This window comes from Oncorhynchus kisutch, linkage group LG26, assembly GCF_002021735.2.
Source record: "Oncorhynchus kisutch isolate 150728-3 linkage group LG26, Okis_V2, whole genome shotgun sequence".
NCBI lineage: Eukaryota > Metazoa > Chordata > Actinopteri > Salmoniformes > Salmonidae > Oncorhynchus > Oncorhynchus kisutch.
Window position 1 is genome coordinate 39038011 of NC_034199.2, and position 14354 is coordinate 39052364.

Genomic DNA, 14354 nt, shown 5'->3' on the forward strand with positions numbered 1-14354 from the left:
AGGAACATAAGCAACTTAATCTTCCACACAGACCATCCCCTGTTATGGCAGAGTGCTATTTTAGACAACGAGGACTCTTAGTCAGCCAATGTCAACCTGTACAAGTCTGGAACAGTAATGGTACAGGGCAACCCAAAACAGTTTCAGCTGGACTTTCACATAATCAAAGTGATAGCTCAGCAGGATAAGCTCTCTCTTGAGAAAGATATGCCTTTATGACCAGGTCCACCTATACAAGGCAGCAGTGTCCACCTAAAAGACATCACCCTCACCCTCAACCGCAGCCCCAACACCTCACACAGGATCAATAAACACCCCACCCAGACCAGCAAGACACCCTCCCGACCTGCAGGGTCCCTCCCTCCCTGGAACCTACACATAGAGGAGCCACGCCGAAAGGACCTACATCCAGACCACAGCACCACCAGCCACATCCACACCCCCACCCCAACCAATCAACACCCCCCAAGTCAACCATGCCCACACATCATTTAGGTCCCCTCAGATCAGACCTATGCCCCTCCTGCCCACCCCATGCCCCCACTTCCGCAAAGAGGACCTCAACATGAATGTCACACATACGTCCAGGCCATGAGCAGGCAAACAGGCCCACCAGAACTCTTATACTAGCCCAAGCCAATGGCATGTACCAGATGCTCAGCAGGCTCTGCTCACACTTACTGGTCTGAGGCCAAACCACACGACTAACAACATTGGACCCTTTATGGAACACAAAGCCTTCACTATCTCATCCTGGAATATCCAAGGCCTGAGGTCATCTGCCTTTGGCCTAAAGAGCTGGAACCTGGACTTCACCAAAGAAATCAGAAATACAGACATTGTCATCCTACAAGATACATGGTATAGAGGAGATGGACCCACTGGTTGCCCTCCAGGTTACAGAGAGCTGGTAGTCCCATCCACCAAACTACCAGGTGTGAAACAGGGAAGTGACTCAGGGGGTATGTTACCTTGTAGGTAACCATGGTTGACAGAGGAAGAACAATGATTCCAAGAACCACCCTCCTTTTGAAGCTTCCAGTCTGTTATTTGAACTCAATCAGCATGACAGAGTGATCTCCAGCCTTGTCCTCGTCAACGTCAACACACACCTGTGTTAACGAGAGAATCACTGACATGATGTCAGCTGGTGCTTTTGTGGCAGGGCTGAAATGCAGTGGAAATATTTTGGGGGGATTCAGTTCATTTGCATGGCAAAGACGGACTTTGCAATTAATTGCAATTCATCTGATCACTCTTCTTAACATTCTGGAGTACATGGAAATTGCCATCATACAAACTGAGACAGCAGACTTAATATTTGTGTTATTCTCAAAACTTTTGGCCATGACTTTACATAGTCAATGGTAGTCTTTGAGGGGACTCCTACGGTAGGCACACCTACAGTCCATCTCTTGGCTGTAGTACTGTTCCCAAACTTTTTATAGTCCCGTACCCCTTCAAACATTCAACCTCCAGCTGCGTACCAGGGTCAGCACACTCTCAAATTTTGGTTTTTGACATCATTGTAAGCCTGCCACACACACACACTATACGATACATTTATTAGACATAAGAATGAGTGTGAGTTTTTGTCACAACCAGGCTTGTGGGAAGTGACAAAGAGCTCTTATTGGACCAGGGCACAAATAATAATAATAATCAATAATGTTGCTCTTTATTTAAACATCTTATATATAAAACCTTATTTGTTCATCAAAAATAGTGAATAACTCACCACAGGTTAATGAGAAGGATGTGATTGAAAGGACGTCCATAACTCTGCAAAGTGGAAGTATTGGAGAGAGTCTCAGTCTTACATCATTTTCTACGCAGTCTGAAAATCCACTCTCACATAGGTAGGTGGTTTCAAAGGGCACCAGTGTCTTAGCAGCGCGATTTGCCAAGGCAGGATACTCTTGAGCGCAGCCCTATCCAGAAATCCAAGGCAGGATACTCTTGAGCGCAGCCCTATCCAGAAATCCGGCAGTGGCTTGTTATTGAATGACATTTTCACAGAACTGCTTGTTGCAATTTCGATGAAGCTCTCTTGTTCAGATATCAGTAAGTGGAATGGAGGCAGGGCATTGAAAGGGATAACGAATCCAGTTGTTTGCGTCATCCGTTTAGGGAAAGTACCTGCGTAATTGTGCACCCAACTCACTCAGGTGCTTCGCTACATCACATTTGACATTGTCCGTTAGCTTGAGTTCATTTGCACACAAAAAAAATCATACAATGATGGAAAGACCTGTGTGTTGTCCTTGTTAATGCAGACAGAGAAGAGTTCCAACTTCTTAGTCACAGCCTCAATTTTGTCCCGCAAATTGAATATAGACCAGCCGTGTGAGAAACTTGTCATCATTCTAGTGGTCAGACAAGTGAAAATGACGGTCAGTAAATAAAACTTTAAGCTCGTCTCTCAATTTAAAAAAAATGGGTCAATGGTCGCTGCCCATAACATTGCATAGTGCAGAAAATATACAAGAGTTCAGGGGCCTTGCTTTAACAAAGTTAACCATTTTCACAGTAGTGTCCAAAACGTCTTTCAAGCTGTCAGACATTTCCTTGGCAGCAAGAGCCTCTCGGTGGATGCTTCAGTGTACCCAACTGGAGCAACTGCTTGCACATGTGTTACCACTCCACTATGTCTCCCTGTCATGACTTTTGCACCATCAGTACAGCTACCAACACATCTTGACTACCAATGTCCATTTGTTGTCACAAAGCTATCCAGTACTTTAAAAATATCCTCTCCTGTTGTCCTGGTTTCCAGTGGTTTGCAGAAGAGGATGTCTTCCTTAATTGACCCCCCACAAAATATAACAGACATATACCAGGAGCTGTGCCAGGCCCGCCACGTCTGTTGACACATCCAGCTGTAACAGACATATACCAGGAGCTGTGCCAGGCCCGCCACGTCTGTTGACTCATCCAGCTGTAACAGACATATACCAGGAGCTGTGCCAGGCCCGCCACGTCTGTTGACTCATCCAGCTGTAACAGACATATACCAGGAGCTGTGCCAGGCCCGCCACGTCTGTTGACTCATCCAGCTGTAACAGACATATACCAGGAGCTGTGCCAGGCCCGCCACGTCTGTTGACTCATCCAGCTGTAACGGACATATACCAGGAGCTGTGCCAGGCCCGCCACGTCTGTTGACTCATCCAGCTGTAACAGACATATACCAGGAGCTGTGCCAGGCCCGCCACGTCTGTTGACTCATCCAGCTGTAACAGACATATACCAGGAGCTGTGCCAGGCCCGCCACGTCTGTTGACTCATCCAGCTGTAACAGACATATACCAGGAGCTGTGCCAGGCCCGCCACGTCTGTTGACTCATCCAGCTGTAACAGACATATACCAGGAGCTGTGCCAGGCCCGCCACGTCTGTTGACTCATCCAGCTGTAACAGACATATACCAGGAGCTGTGCCAGGCCCGCCACGTCTGTTGACTCATCCAGCTGTAACGCATACAATTCACTGCCTTGTATGCAAAGCAGTAATTGTTTAAAAAATCTGTGTCGGTGCAGTAGCTTGCTGCTTTCTCAGGTAAGGGGGCAGGAGCTTGGTGCCTTCCCGCGTAAGGGGGCAGTAGCTTGGTGCTTTCTCGGGTAAAGGGACAGGAGCTTGGTGCCTTCTCGGGTAAGGGGGCAGGAGCTTGGTGCCTTCCCGGGTCAGGGGGCAGTAGCTTGGTGCCTTGCCGGGTAAGGGGGCAGTAGCTTGGTGCCTTCCCAGGTAAGGGGCAGTAGCTTGGTGCCTTCCCGGGTAAGGGGCAGTAGCTTGGGCCTTCCCGGGTCAGGGGGCAGTAGCTTGGTGCCTTGCCGGGTAAGGGGGCAGTAGCTTGGTGCCTTGCTGGGTAAGGGGGCAGTAGCTTGGTGCCTTCCCAGGTAAGGGGCAGTAGCTTGGTGCCTTCCCGGGTAAGGGGCAGTAGCTTGGGCCTTCCCGGGTCAGGGGGCAGTAGCTTGGTGCCTTGCCGGGTAAGGGGGCAGTAGCTTGGTGCCTTCCCAGGTAAGGGGCAGTAGCTTGGTGCCTTCCCGGGTAAGGGGGCAGTTGCTTGGTGCTTTCCCGGGTAAGGGGCAGTAGCTTGGTGCCTTCCCAGGTAAGGGGGCAGTAGCTTGGTGCTTTCCCGGGTAATGGGCAGTAGCTCTTCAGCTGCATCAGATTCACAACTGTCAGTGTCCATGCTAGCTGGGCTAACAACACATGTAGAATGACTGATGCTAGTGCTTGTGGAAGCAGATCAACTTGTGTCATCGACAGGTGCAGGTGTAGTACCGCTGGTAGTAACAGTACTACCAGCCGAGCTGGTATTTGTCTCTATGGACGTGGGCCATACTAAATGGACTGTTTGAAAATGTGAAGAAATAAAAATTACAAATATTTAAAATGTGAATCAGGTTTTTATTTGGCGTACCCCCAACGGCATTGCGCATACTCCTGTTTGGGAATACCTGCTGTAGATGACTTTATCACTGACCTCAACCCCGAGTCTCTCAGAGCGTTCACAGTCAGTCACCTGACACCCCTATCAGATCACAGCAAAATCACAATCTACTTGAACAGAGAAATACTCTATCTTGAGGCATCAAAGCCAAAGGAACTGAATAATATTAAGAAATGGTTATAGATGTAAGGAAAGTTGTGTGGAAACCTACCAAAAACTATTGGGCAACAACAAATTCAAAGACTTTTAGACAACTTTCTGGACAAAACGTTTCACTGTAATAGTGAAGGTGTAAACTTGGCAGTAGAAACCCTAAACAGTGTATTTAACCTGTCAGCTTCACATCTAAAAATGTTAATCATTTGATTAAGAATGCAAAAAACAAGAAAGAAATTGAGAAACCTATCTAACCAAAAACATAGAGACCCAGAAAACCTGAGCCTACGCTTCTACTATGGTGAATCACTAAAACAATAAAGAAATATACTACGGAAAAAGAAGGAACAGCACATCAGAAATCAGCTCAATGTAATTGAAGAATCCATAGACTGTAACCACTTCTGGGAAAATTGGAAAACACTAAACAAACAACAACACAAAGAATGATCTATCCAAAATGGAGATGTCTGGAGAAACCACATCTCCAATCTTGTTTGCTCTATAACAAATTAAAAAACAGCAAAACCATACACATGATCAAATATAAAGCTTATAATGAACTGTTAAAAACTACCGGAACTCACTGGATTCTCCAACTATATTGAATGAACTACAGGACAAAATACAAACCCTGTCATCTTCCCCAATATTTGGAACAAAGGACTGATCATCCCAATCCACAAAAATGAGGACAAATTTCACCCCAACAACTACAGTGGGATATGCATTAACAGCAACCTTGGGAAAATCCTCTACATTATCATTAACAGCAGACTCAGTGAAAACAATGTACTGAGCAAATGTCAAATTGTCTTTTTACCAAATTACCGTACGACAGACCACGTCATCACATTGCACACCCAAATTGACAAACAAAGAAACAAAACAAAGGCACAGTCTTCTCATGCTTTGTTGATTTCAAACAAGCTTTTGACTCATCTTGGCATGAGCGTCTGCTATACAAATTGATGGAAAGTGGTGTTGGGGGAAAAACATACGACATTATAAAATCCACACACATTTGTTTCCACGGGGCCGTGGGGTGAAACAGGGATGCAGCTTAAGCCCTACCCTCTTCAACATAAAAATCAATGAATTGGCGAGGGCACTAGAACAGTATGCAGAACCCGGCCTCACCGTACTAGAATCTGAAGTCAAATGTTTACTGTTTGCTGATGATCTAGTGCTTCTATCCCCAACCACGGAGGGCCTACAGCAGCACCTAGATCTTCTGCACAGATTCTGTCAGACCTGGGACCTGACAGTAAATCTCAGGTCTGAAAAGGGTAAATTTGCCAGGATCATAAATACAAATTCCATCTAGACACCGTTGCCCTAGAGCACACAAAACACTATACATATCTCGGCCTAAACATCAGCGCCACAGGTAACTTCCACAAAGCTGTGAACGATCTGAGAGACAAGGCAAGAAGGGTCTTCAATGCCATCTAAAGGAAAATAAAAATCTATATACCAACTAAAACCTGGCTAAAAATAGAACCCACTGCCCTTCATGGTTGTGAGGTCTGGGGTCCGCTCAACAACCAGGAATTCCCAAAATGGGAAAAACACCAGAGTGAGACTCATGAGAATTCTGTAAAAATATCATCTGTGTACAACGTAAAACACTAAATAATGCATGCAGAGCAGAATTAGGCCAATACCCACTAATGATCAAAATCCAGAAAAGAGACGTTAAATTCTTCAACCACCTAAAAGGAAGCGATTCCCAAAACCTTCCATAAGAAAACCGTCTTTTACAGAGAGATGGACCTGGAGAAGAGTCCCCTAAGCAAGCTGGTCCTGGGGCTCTGTTCACAAACACAAACAGACCCCACAGAGCCCCAGAACAGCAACACAATAAGACCCAACCAAATCATGAGAAAACAAAAAGATAATTTCTTACACATTACACATTGGAAAGAATTAACAAACAAACTGAGCAAACTAGAATGCTATTTGGCCCTAAACAGAGAAGACATAGTGGCAGAATACCTGACCCTAATTTAAGGAAAGCTTTGACTATGTACAGACTCAGAGAACATAGCCTTGCAATTGAGAAAGGCCACCGTAGGCAGACCTGGCTCTCAAGAGAAGACAGGCTATGTGCTCACTGCTCACACAATGAGGTGGAAACTGAGCTGCACTTCCTAACCTCCAGCCAAATGTATGACCATATTAGAGACACATATTTCCCTCAGATTACACAGATCAACAAATAATTTGAAAACAAACCCGATTTTGATAAACTCCTATATCTACTGGGTGAAATACCACAGTGTGCCATCACAGCAGCAAGATTTCTGACCTGTTGCCACAAGAAAAGGCCAACCAGTGAAGAACAGACACCATTGTAAATACAACCCATATTTATGTTTATTTATTTTCCCTTTTGTACTTTAACTATTTGCACTTAACACAATATTTGAAATGTCTTTATTCTTTTGGAACTTAAAAAATAAACCCCTTAAATTGAATTGAATTGAATTTGAAAGAGAGAGAGAGACAGAGAGAGAGAGAGAGGGGGGGGGGGGGGGGGGAGAGAGAGAGAGAGAGAGAGAGAGAGAGAGAGAGAGAGAGAGAGAGAGAGAGAGAGAGAGAGAGAGAGAGAGAGACAGAGAGAGAGAGAGGGAGAGAGAGAGAGAGAGAACGGGAGGAGGGGGGGACTACTTCATCATGTATGGCTCGCCGCCGGCCCTTCATCATACACTGCTAGTCCCCCTCTTCCCCCCAGCACTGAAACTCAATTCACCCATATCGCGTCCATTACGGCCTGATTCATACTCTGCTCACCGGGGGCCTGCCACAGACATCCATCTTGTCTCCATGTCGGAGCGAGGGAGGAAGGGAAGGAAGGTTGCCTGGCAGATCTAGGGCCACGCTAGATGGAGTAGACGCTATCCTATCAAGCCATCCGACCGCACCAGTAAAAACATCAGGCAGCTTTAACGGTGCCGAGCAGCACTAGAAAAAACTATTTTATCCACCTGTCTACACAGACAGGACAGGGCTTTTTTCAACTAACTCCCTCACTTTCCACCCCCTCCTTTCCCCTTCATTCCCTTCCTCTCTACCTCCATCATGTGGGACTTTTATGGTTTGCCCTTCCAAGTGATGTCCTCTATTCATCTTCCTCTATTCCGCTCTCTCTCTCTCTTTCTCTCTCTCTCTCTCTCTCTCTCTCTCTCTCTCTCTCTCTCTCTCTCTCTCTCTCTCTCTCTCTCTCTCTCTCTCTCTCTCTCTCTCTCTCTATTCCGCTCTCTCTCTCTCCTCATCTCTCTCTCTCTTTCTCTCTCTCTCTCTCTCTCTCTCTCTATTCCGCTCTCTCTCTCTCCTCATCTCTCTCTCTCTCCTCCCCTCTCTCCTTCTCTCTCTCTCTATTACTCTCTCTCTCTCTATTAATCTCTCTCTTTCTCAATTTCAATTCAATTTAAAGGGTTTTATTGGCATGGGAAACATATGTTTACATTGCCAAAGCAAGGGAAATATATCGTCAACAAAAGTGAAATAAATGTCAAATGTCTCTGTCTTTCTCCTCTCCTCCCCTCTCTCTATTCCTCTCTCTCTCTATTCCTCTCTCTCTATTCCTCTCTCTCTCTATTCCTCTCTCTCTCTCTCTCTCTCTCTCTCTCTCTCTCTATTCCTCTCTCTTCATTCCTTTCTCTCCTCCCCTCTCTCTCTCTCTCTCTCTCTCTCTCTCTATCTCCTCTCTCTCTCTTCTCCTCCTCTCTCTCTATTCCTCTCTCTCCTCTCTCTCTATTCCTCTCTCTCTCGCTCTCTCTCTCTCTCTCTCTCTCTATTCCTCTCTCTTCATTACTTTCTCTCCCCCCCCCCCCTCTCTCTCTCTCTCTCTCTCTCTCTCTCTCTCTCTCTCTCCCTCTCTCTGTCTCTCTCTCTCCTCCTCTCTCTCTCTCTCTCTCTCTCTCATCCTCTCTCTCTCCTCTCTCTATCTCCTCTCTCTCGCTCCTCCTTCTCTCTCTCTATTCCTCTCTCTATCTCCTCCTCTCTCTCTATTCCTCTCTCTATCTCCTCCTCTCTCTCCTCCTCTCTCTCTATTCCTCTCTCTCTCTCTCCCTATTCCTCTCTCTCTATATTCCTCTCTCTCCTCCTCTCTCTCTATTCCTCTCTCTCCTCCTCTCTCTCTATTCCTCTCCTCTTCTCTCCCTATTCCTCTCTCTCCTCCCCCTCTCTCTATTCCTCTCTCTCCTCTCTTCCTATTCCTCTCTCTCTCTCTCTCTCTCTATGCCTCTCTCTATATGCCTCTCTCTATTCCTCTCTCTCTATTCCTCTCTCTCCTCCTCTGTCTCTATTCCTCTCACTCTATTCCTCTCTCTCTATTCCTCTCTCTCCTCCTCCGTCTCTATTCCTCTCTCTCTTTCTCTCTCTCCTCTCTCTCTATTCCTCTCTCTTTATTCCTCTCTCTCTCCTCCTCTCTTTCCTCCTCTCTCTCCTCCTCTCTCTCTCCTCCTCTCACTCTATTCCTCTCTCTCTATTCCTCTCTCTCCTCCTCTGTCTCTCTTTCTCTCTCTCCTCTCTCTCTATTCCTGTCTCTTTATTCTTCTCTCTCCCCTCCTCTCTCTCTATTCCCCTCTCTCTCTATTTCTCTCTCTCCTCCTCTCTCTCTATTCCCCTCTCTCTCTCCCCCCTCTCACCCTATTCCTCTTTCTCATCCTCTCACTCTATTCCTCGCTCTCTATTCCTCTCTCTCTCCCCCTCTCACTCTATTCCTCTTTCTCCTCCTCTCTCTCTATTCCCCTCTCTCTCTCCCCCTCTCACTCTATTCCCCTTTCTCCTCCTCTCACTCTATTCCTCTTTCTCCTCCTCTCACTCTATTCCACTCTCTCTATTCCTCTCTCTCATCCTCTGTCTCTATTCCCCTCTCTCTTTCTCTCTCTCCTCTCTCTCTATTCCTCTCTCTCTATTCCTCTCGCTCTATTTTCTCTCTCCTCCACTCTCTCTATTCCTCTCTCTGTGTTCCTCTCTCTATACCTCTCTCTCCTCCTCTCTCTATTCCTCTCTCTGTGTTCCTCTCTCACTTATCCTTTCTCTCTATTTATTTCTCTCCTCCTCTCTCTCTATTCCTCTCTCTGTGTTCCTCTCTCTATACCTCTCTCTCCTCCTCTCTCTATTCCTCTCTCTGTGTTCCTCTCTCACTTATCCTCTCTCTCTATTTATTTCTCTCCTCCTCTCTCTCTATTCCTCTCTCTCTATTTATTTCTCTCCTCCTCTCTCTCTATTCCTCTCTCTCTATTTATTTCTCTCCTCCTCTCTTTCTGTTCCTCTCTCTCTATTTATTTCTCTCCTCCTCTCTTTCTGTTCCTCTCTCTCTATTTATTTCTCTCCTCCTCTCTCTCTATTCCTCTCTCTCTCCTCCTCTCACTTTATTCCTCTCTCTCCTCCTTTCTCTCTATTCCTCTCTCTCTTCCTCTCTCTCTATTCCTCTCTCTCTTCTGCTCTCTCTATTCTTCTCTCTCCTCCTCTCTCTCTATTCCTCTCTCTCCTCCTCTCTCTCTATCCCTCTCTATCTCCTCTCTTTCTATTCCTCTCTCTATTCCTCTCTCTCTTCTGCTCTCTCTATTCTTCTCTCTCCTCCTCTCTCTCTATTCCTCTCTCTATCTCCTCTCTTTCTATTCCTCTCTCTCTTCCTCTCTCTCTATTCCTCTCTCTCTTCTGCTCTCTCTATTCTTCTCTCTCCTCCTCTCTCTCTATTCCTCTCTCTCTCTCTCTCTATCTCCCCTCTCTCTATCCCTCTCTATCTCCTCTCTCTCTATTCCTCTCTCTCTATCCCTCTCTATCTCCTCTCTCTCTTCCTCTCTCTCTATTCCTCTCTCTCTTCTGCTCTCTCTATTCTTCTCTCTCCTCCTCTCTCTCTATTCCTCTCTCTATCTCCTCTCTCTCTATTCCTCTCTCTCTTCCTCTCTCTCTATTCCTCTCTCTCTTCTGCTCTCTCTATTCTTCTCTCTCCTCCTCTCTCTCTATTCCTCTCTCTATCTCCTCTCTCTCTATCCCTCTCTATCTCCTCTCTCTCTATCCCTCTCTCTTTTGGCATGGTTTTGCTGTGTAATGGAAGACTTGGAGCAGTTCTGGGTTCAGTGTACTGTTCCTCACAAACAATATTCCCCCCAGGCCCGAGGTCCTCACAAACCATGTTCCCCCAGACCCAAGGTCCTCATGAACCATGTTCCCCCAGACCCAAGGTCCTCACAAACCATGTTCCCCCAGACCCAAGGTCCTCATAAACCATGTTCCCCCCCAGACCCAAGGTCCTCATAAACTATGTTCCCCCAGACCCAAGGTCCTCATAAACCATGTTCCCCCAGACCCAAGGTCCTCATAAACCATGTTCCCCCAGACCCAAGGTCCTCATAAACCATGTTCCCCCAGACCCAAGGTCCTCATAAACTATGTTCCCCCAGACCCAAGGTCCTCATAAACCATGTTCCCCCAGACCCAAGGTCCTCATAAACCATGTTCCCCCAGACCCAAGGTCCTCATAAACCATGTTCCCCCCCAGACCCAAGGTCCTCATAAACTATGTTCCCCCAGACCCAAGGTCCTCATAAACCATGTTCCCCCAGACCCAAGGTCCTCATAAACCATGTTCCCCCAGACCCAAGGTCCTCATAAACCATGTTCCCCCAGACCCAAGGTCCTCACAAACCATGTTCCCCCAGACCCAAGGTCCTCATAAACCATGTTCCCCCAGAACCAAGGTCCTCATAAACCATGTTCCCCCAGACCCAAGGTCCTCATAAACCATGTTCCCCCAGACCCAGGGTCCTCACAAACCATGTTCCCCCCAGACCGAGGTCCTCACAAACCATATTCTCCCCAAACCCAAGGTCCTCACAAACATGCCAGTAGGCCGGCCTGACAGCCATTCCAAACAACATGGCACCATTGTGTCAGAGCCAGCTAGGCAAACACACAGGACACACACATCAAACACACAGTACCACATGGACAGAATTTATGTACAACAGCCTTGTGACAAAAAGGCACTAGTCCCTGTGTGTGTCAAGGCTGCTAATGGACACAAAAAGAGAACAGGTTATATGAGACAACAAAGAGGGCGAATGATAGATGGAGCAGAGTGGACTCGTCTGCCTGTCTGTCTGTCTTTCTGACAGCAAGCAGCCAATTACTGATGAAAGTGGTGGGATGAGCCCTGCCAGACCACAGCTTTCCATTAGCGCATGCCAGCCAACCATGTGTGTGTGTGTGTGTGTGTGTGTGTGTGTGTGTGTGTGTGTGTGTGTGTGTGTGTGTGTGTGTGTGTGTGTGTGTGTGTGTGTGTGTGTGTGTGTGTGTGTGTGTGTGTGTGTGTGTGTGTGTGTGTGTGTGTGTGTGTGTGTGTTAGGGGGGCTCAGGGGGTCTGCTGGATCCTTTTCACGCTCACACACTAGCGATAAATAACCAGCCGATTCCTTTCCCGCAGTTGAGCACATGGAATTGCAATGAGTTGGGGGAGACAGCCCGTCAACACGAGACCAGCCGATACGTGCAGCCGTGCGCACAGCAGAGTGGAGCTCCAGCGCGGACTCACCACGCGCACATCTCACCACGCGCACCGAATCAGTAACTCCGGCCAAGCACTCGAAAGCTCACCAGTCTGTCTCCATCTTTAAAAGATACCTGATCTCATTCCATGAAATGACGCACCTATTATTCTTCTTACACAGTAATATCACAACCACTCCTTTCCTGTAAACCAATAGCATCACTCGACCAAATAGTAATAGGATCAAGTCATGTGAATTAGTGTCAGTAAGTCACCCACAGAAGTGGGATAAGTGGTAACTGGCAGTAGCGTTGGCACGTCTGCCTGCTTGGCCATGCCCGTGTGTGCTCACTATACCACTGCCAGCCCTGCGGATGACTTCATTCTAATGAATGAGTGGTTTGCCTTCATGTCGAGCGCGACATGCCACAATGACACAGACAAATACAGGGGATTTCCCCCCCCCCCAGCTTTCCAGCAACATCACATGCTCCATTCGGATCACTGGTGAGAGTGGATTTCCAACCAAAAGCACTAGTGGTATGTATGCGTTCACTAGGTTACCACACTAACACACACACAAACACCCACTCTTCCCCCATGCAGCCTTGCTTATCACCCTCACGCGAACATCCTCGCGGCTCGCTGTTGATAATATATTCTGCATCGCAATCGGGAGTTGGTTCTCGTACCAACAGGCTGAAAACACCAAGTAATCTGACAGATGCGGATGCATTATTTAAGAACAAGTCTCTTGTTATTAGTTACGAGTCCTACTTCTACGCCTAAATTGCCCCGCGCCTTCTCAAATCGCACCTGACAGACGTGTAATTTTGTGTGGGAGCTCTCAGGTTGGTTGCCATCCTTTAGGAATAAACCAAACAGCGAATGACAGACGGCGCTCCGCATTCAATACAATAAAAAACACGGAAAATACAAACCGTTACAATGTTATTCAAATAGCGTCTTGTGCTTAAAACCAACTACTATTATAGCCTACCATGCAATCAAGGTGCTATGATCAATTTATATAACCAATAAAAACAATCAAATAACATGAAGAATGCAGACTTGTCTCCAACAAGACATCGCTTGTCATTAATTGCAGCATAACACTGTTACAATCGGCAAGCGAGATGCAACCAAGAGCCGTTAAAGCCAGAGAAGAGCTAGAAAAACGAAATAGTATACCGGGGGTTGGAAAATAGCGCACACGGGTGGAATTATGGTCACAGACGCGTCCATAGCAGCCTGTCTCCCTCTGCACAGTGCTGCCTGCTGGTGTGATCAACTTGAGAATGTTTTCATGACAGGCTGCATGGGGAGACATGTGAGCGCCGCAGCTCGAGCTCCGGAGCACCAGCAGCATATAAGTGATGATTTACAAATACCAGGCTGCTACAATACAAGTCAAGACAGTTATACAGTAAAGAAAAAGCAGCTAATCACCTGCTGCCAGTTCTCCTCCAGCGAAGGCATTGCAGAGAAATAGCCAGTGTCATGCACGAGTTGGAGTTCCTGAAAAATACTGTAATTCGCCAACACGTCCATGTTGATGCAAGATTTGAAAGTAATTTACTTTGATCCACCGGAAGAAATACAACCCCACTTTTGTATGGTTAGGGGTTAACAGATCCTCCTCTGTGCGTCTGTCCATGCACCAGAAAGTATGGCGCTATATACCACTGGAACTAAATAACACACCGAAGAACCGCTATAAACAATAGAAAAAGAAGAGTTGAATATTATGTCTCTGAATTGCAATCCTTTTTTCTCTGGCGCTAACTCTCAGGTCTTCAGTCCAGGAGTGCAATGCCAACTCGGTGACATGAAACGTCCATTTATTTCCGCATTGCCAGATTGCAATATTCGCTCTATAAATTCCAGGTTGGTTTTTCCGCTGCCTGCAGTAGCTTCATCAGGCGACTGGGAGAGTAGCTCGGGCTAGCTGTCTAGTGAGCGGAGCGAGCAAGCGACTCGGACGGGGGAGTGGTTTGTTGTCAATCAATTCCGTGCGTGACCATATAAGGTAAATAGGGTTTGATGATCTCACTGGCGTCCAATTAAGGCGGCGCTAAAATAGGTAAAAGGGAGGAGTTAGAATGAATGGCGAGCCGCTATTGGCTTTGTGTAGCTGTCACTCTAGTCATACATGGCAGTGAAAGGTGAGCTATTTTTAGATGGCTATATAAATGCTGCAGCATACTTCCTTCACTCAGTTGAAGTCTGTGGCCGAACAGGA

The 14354-nt window shown here is 46.8% G+C and overlaps 1 protein-coding gene across 2 annotated transcripts in view; it reads right to left on the reverse strand.

The window, feature by feature from the left end:
• klf7b (Kruppel-like factor 7b) overlaps positions 1 to 14089 on the reverse strand; it is a 171358-nt gene extending 157269 nt beyond the window's left edge. The window contains exon 1 of one of the 2 annotated variants that reach the window (XM_031806008.1): positions 13562 to 14089. In XM_031806008.1, the coding sequence (XP_031661868.1) occupies positions 13562 to 13663 (102 nt within the window). In that variant the 5' untranslated portion in view covers positions 13664 to 14089. The remainder of the gene's footprint in view (positions 1 to 13561) is intronic. The other variant, XM_031806007.1, reaches the window with a different exon arrangement.
• Positions 14090 to 14354: the final 265 nt, after the last annotated feature.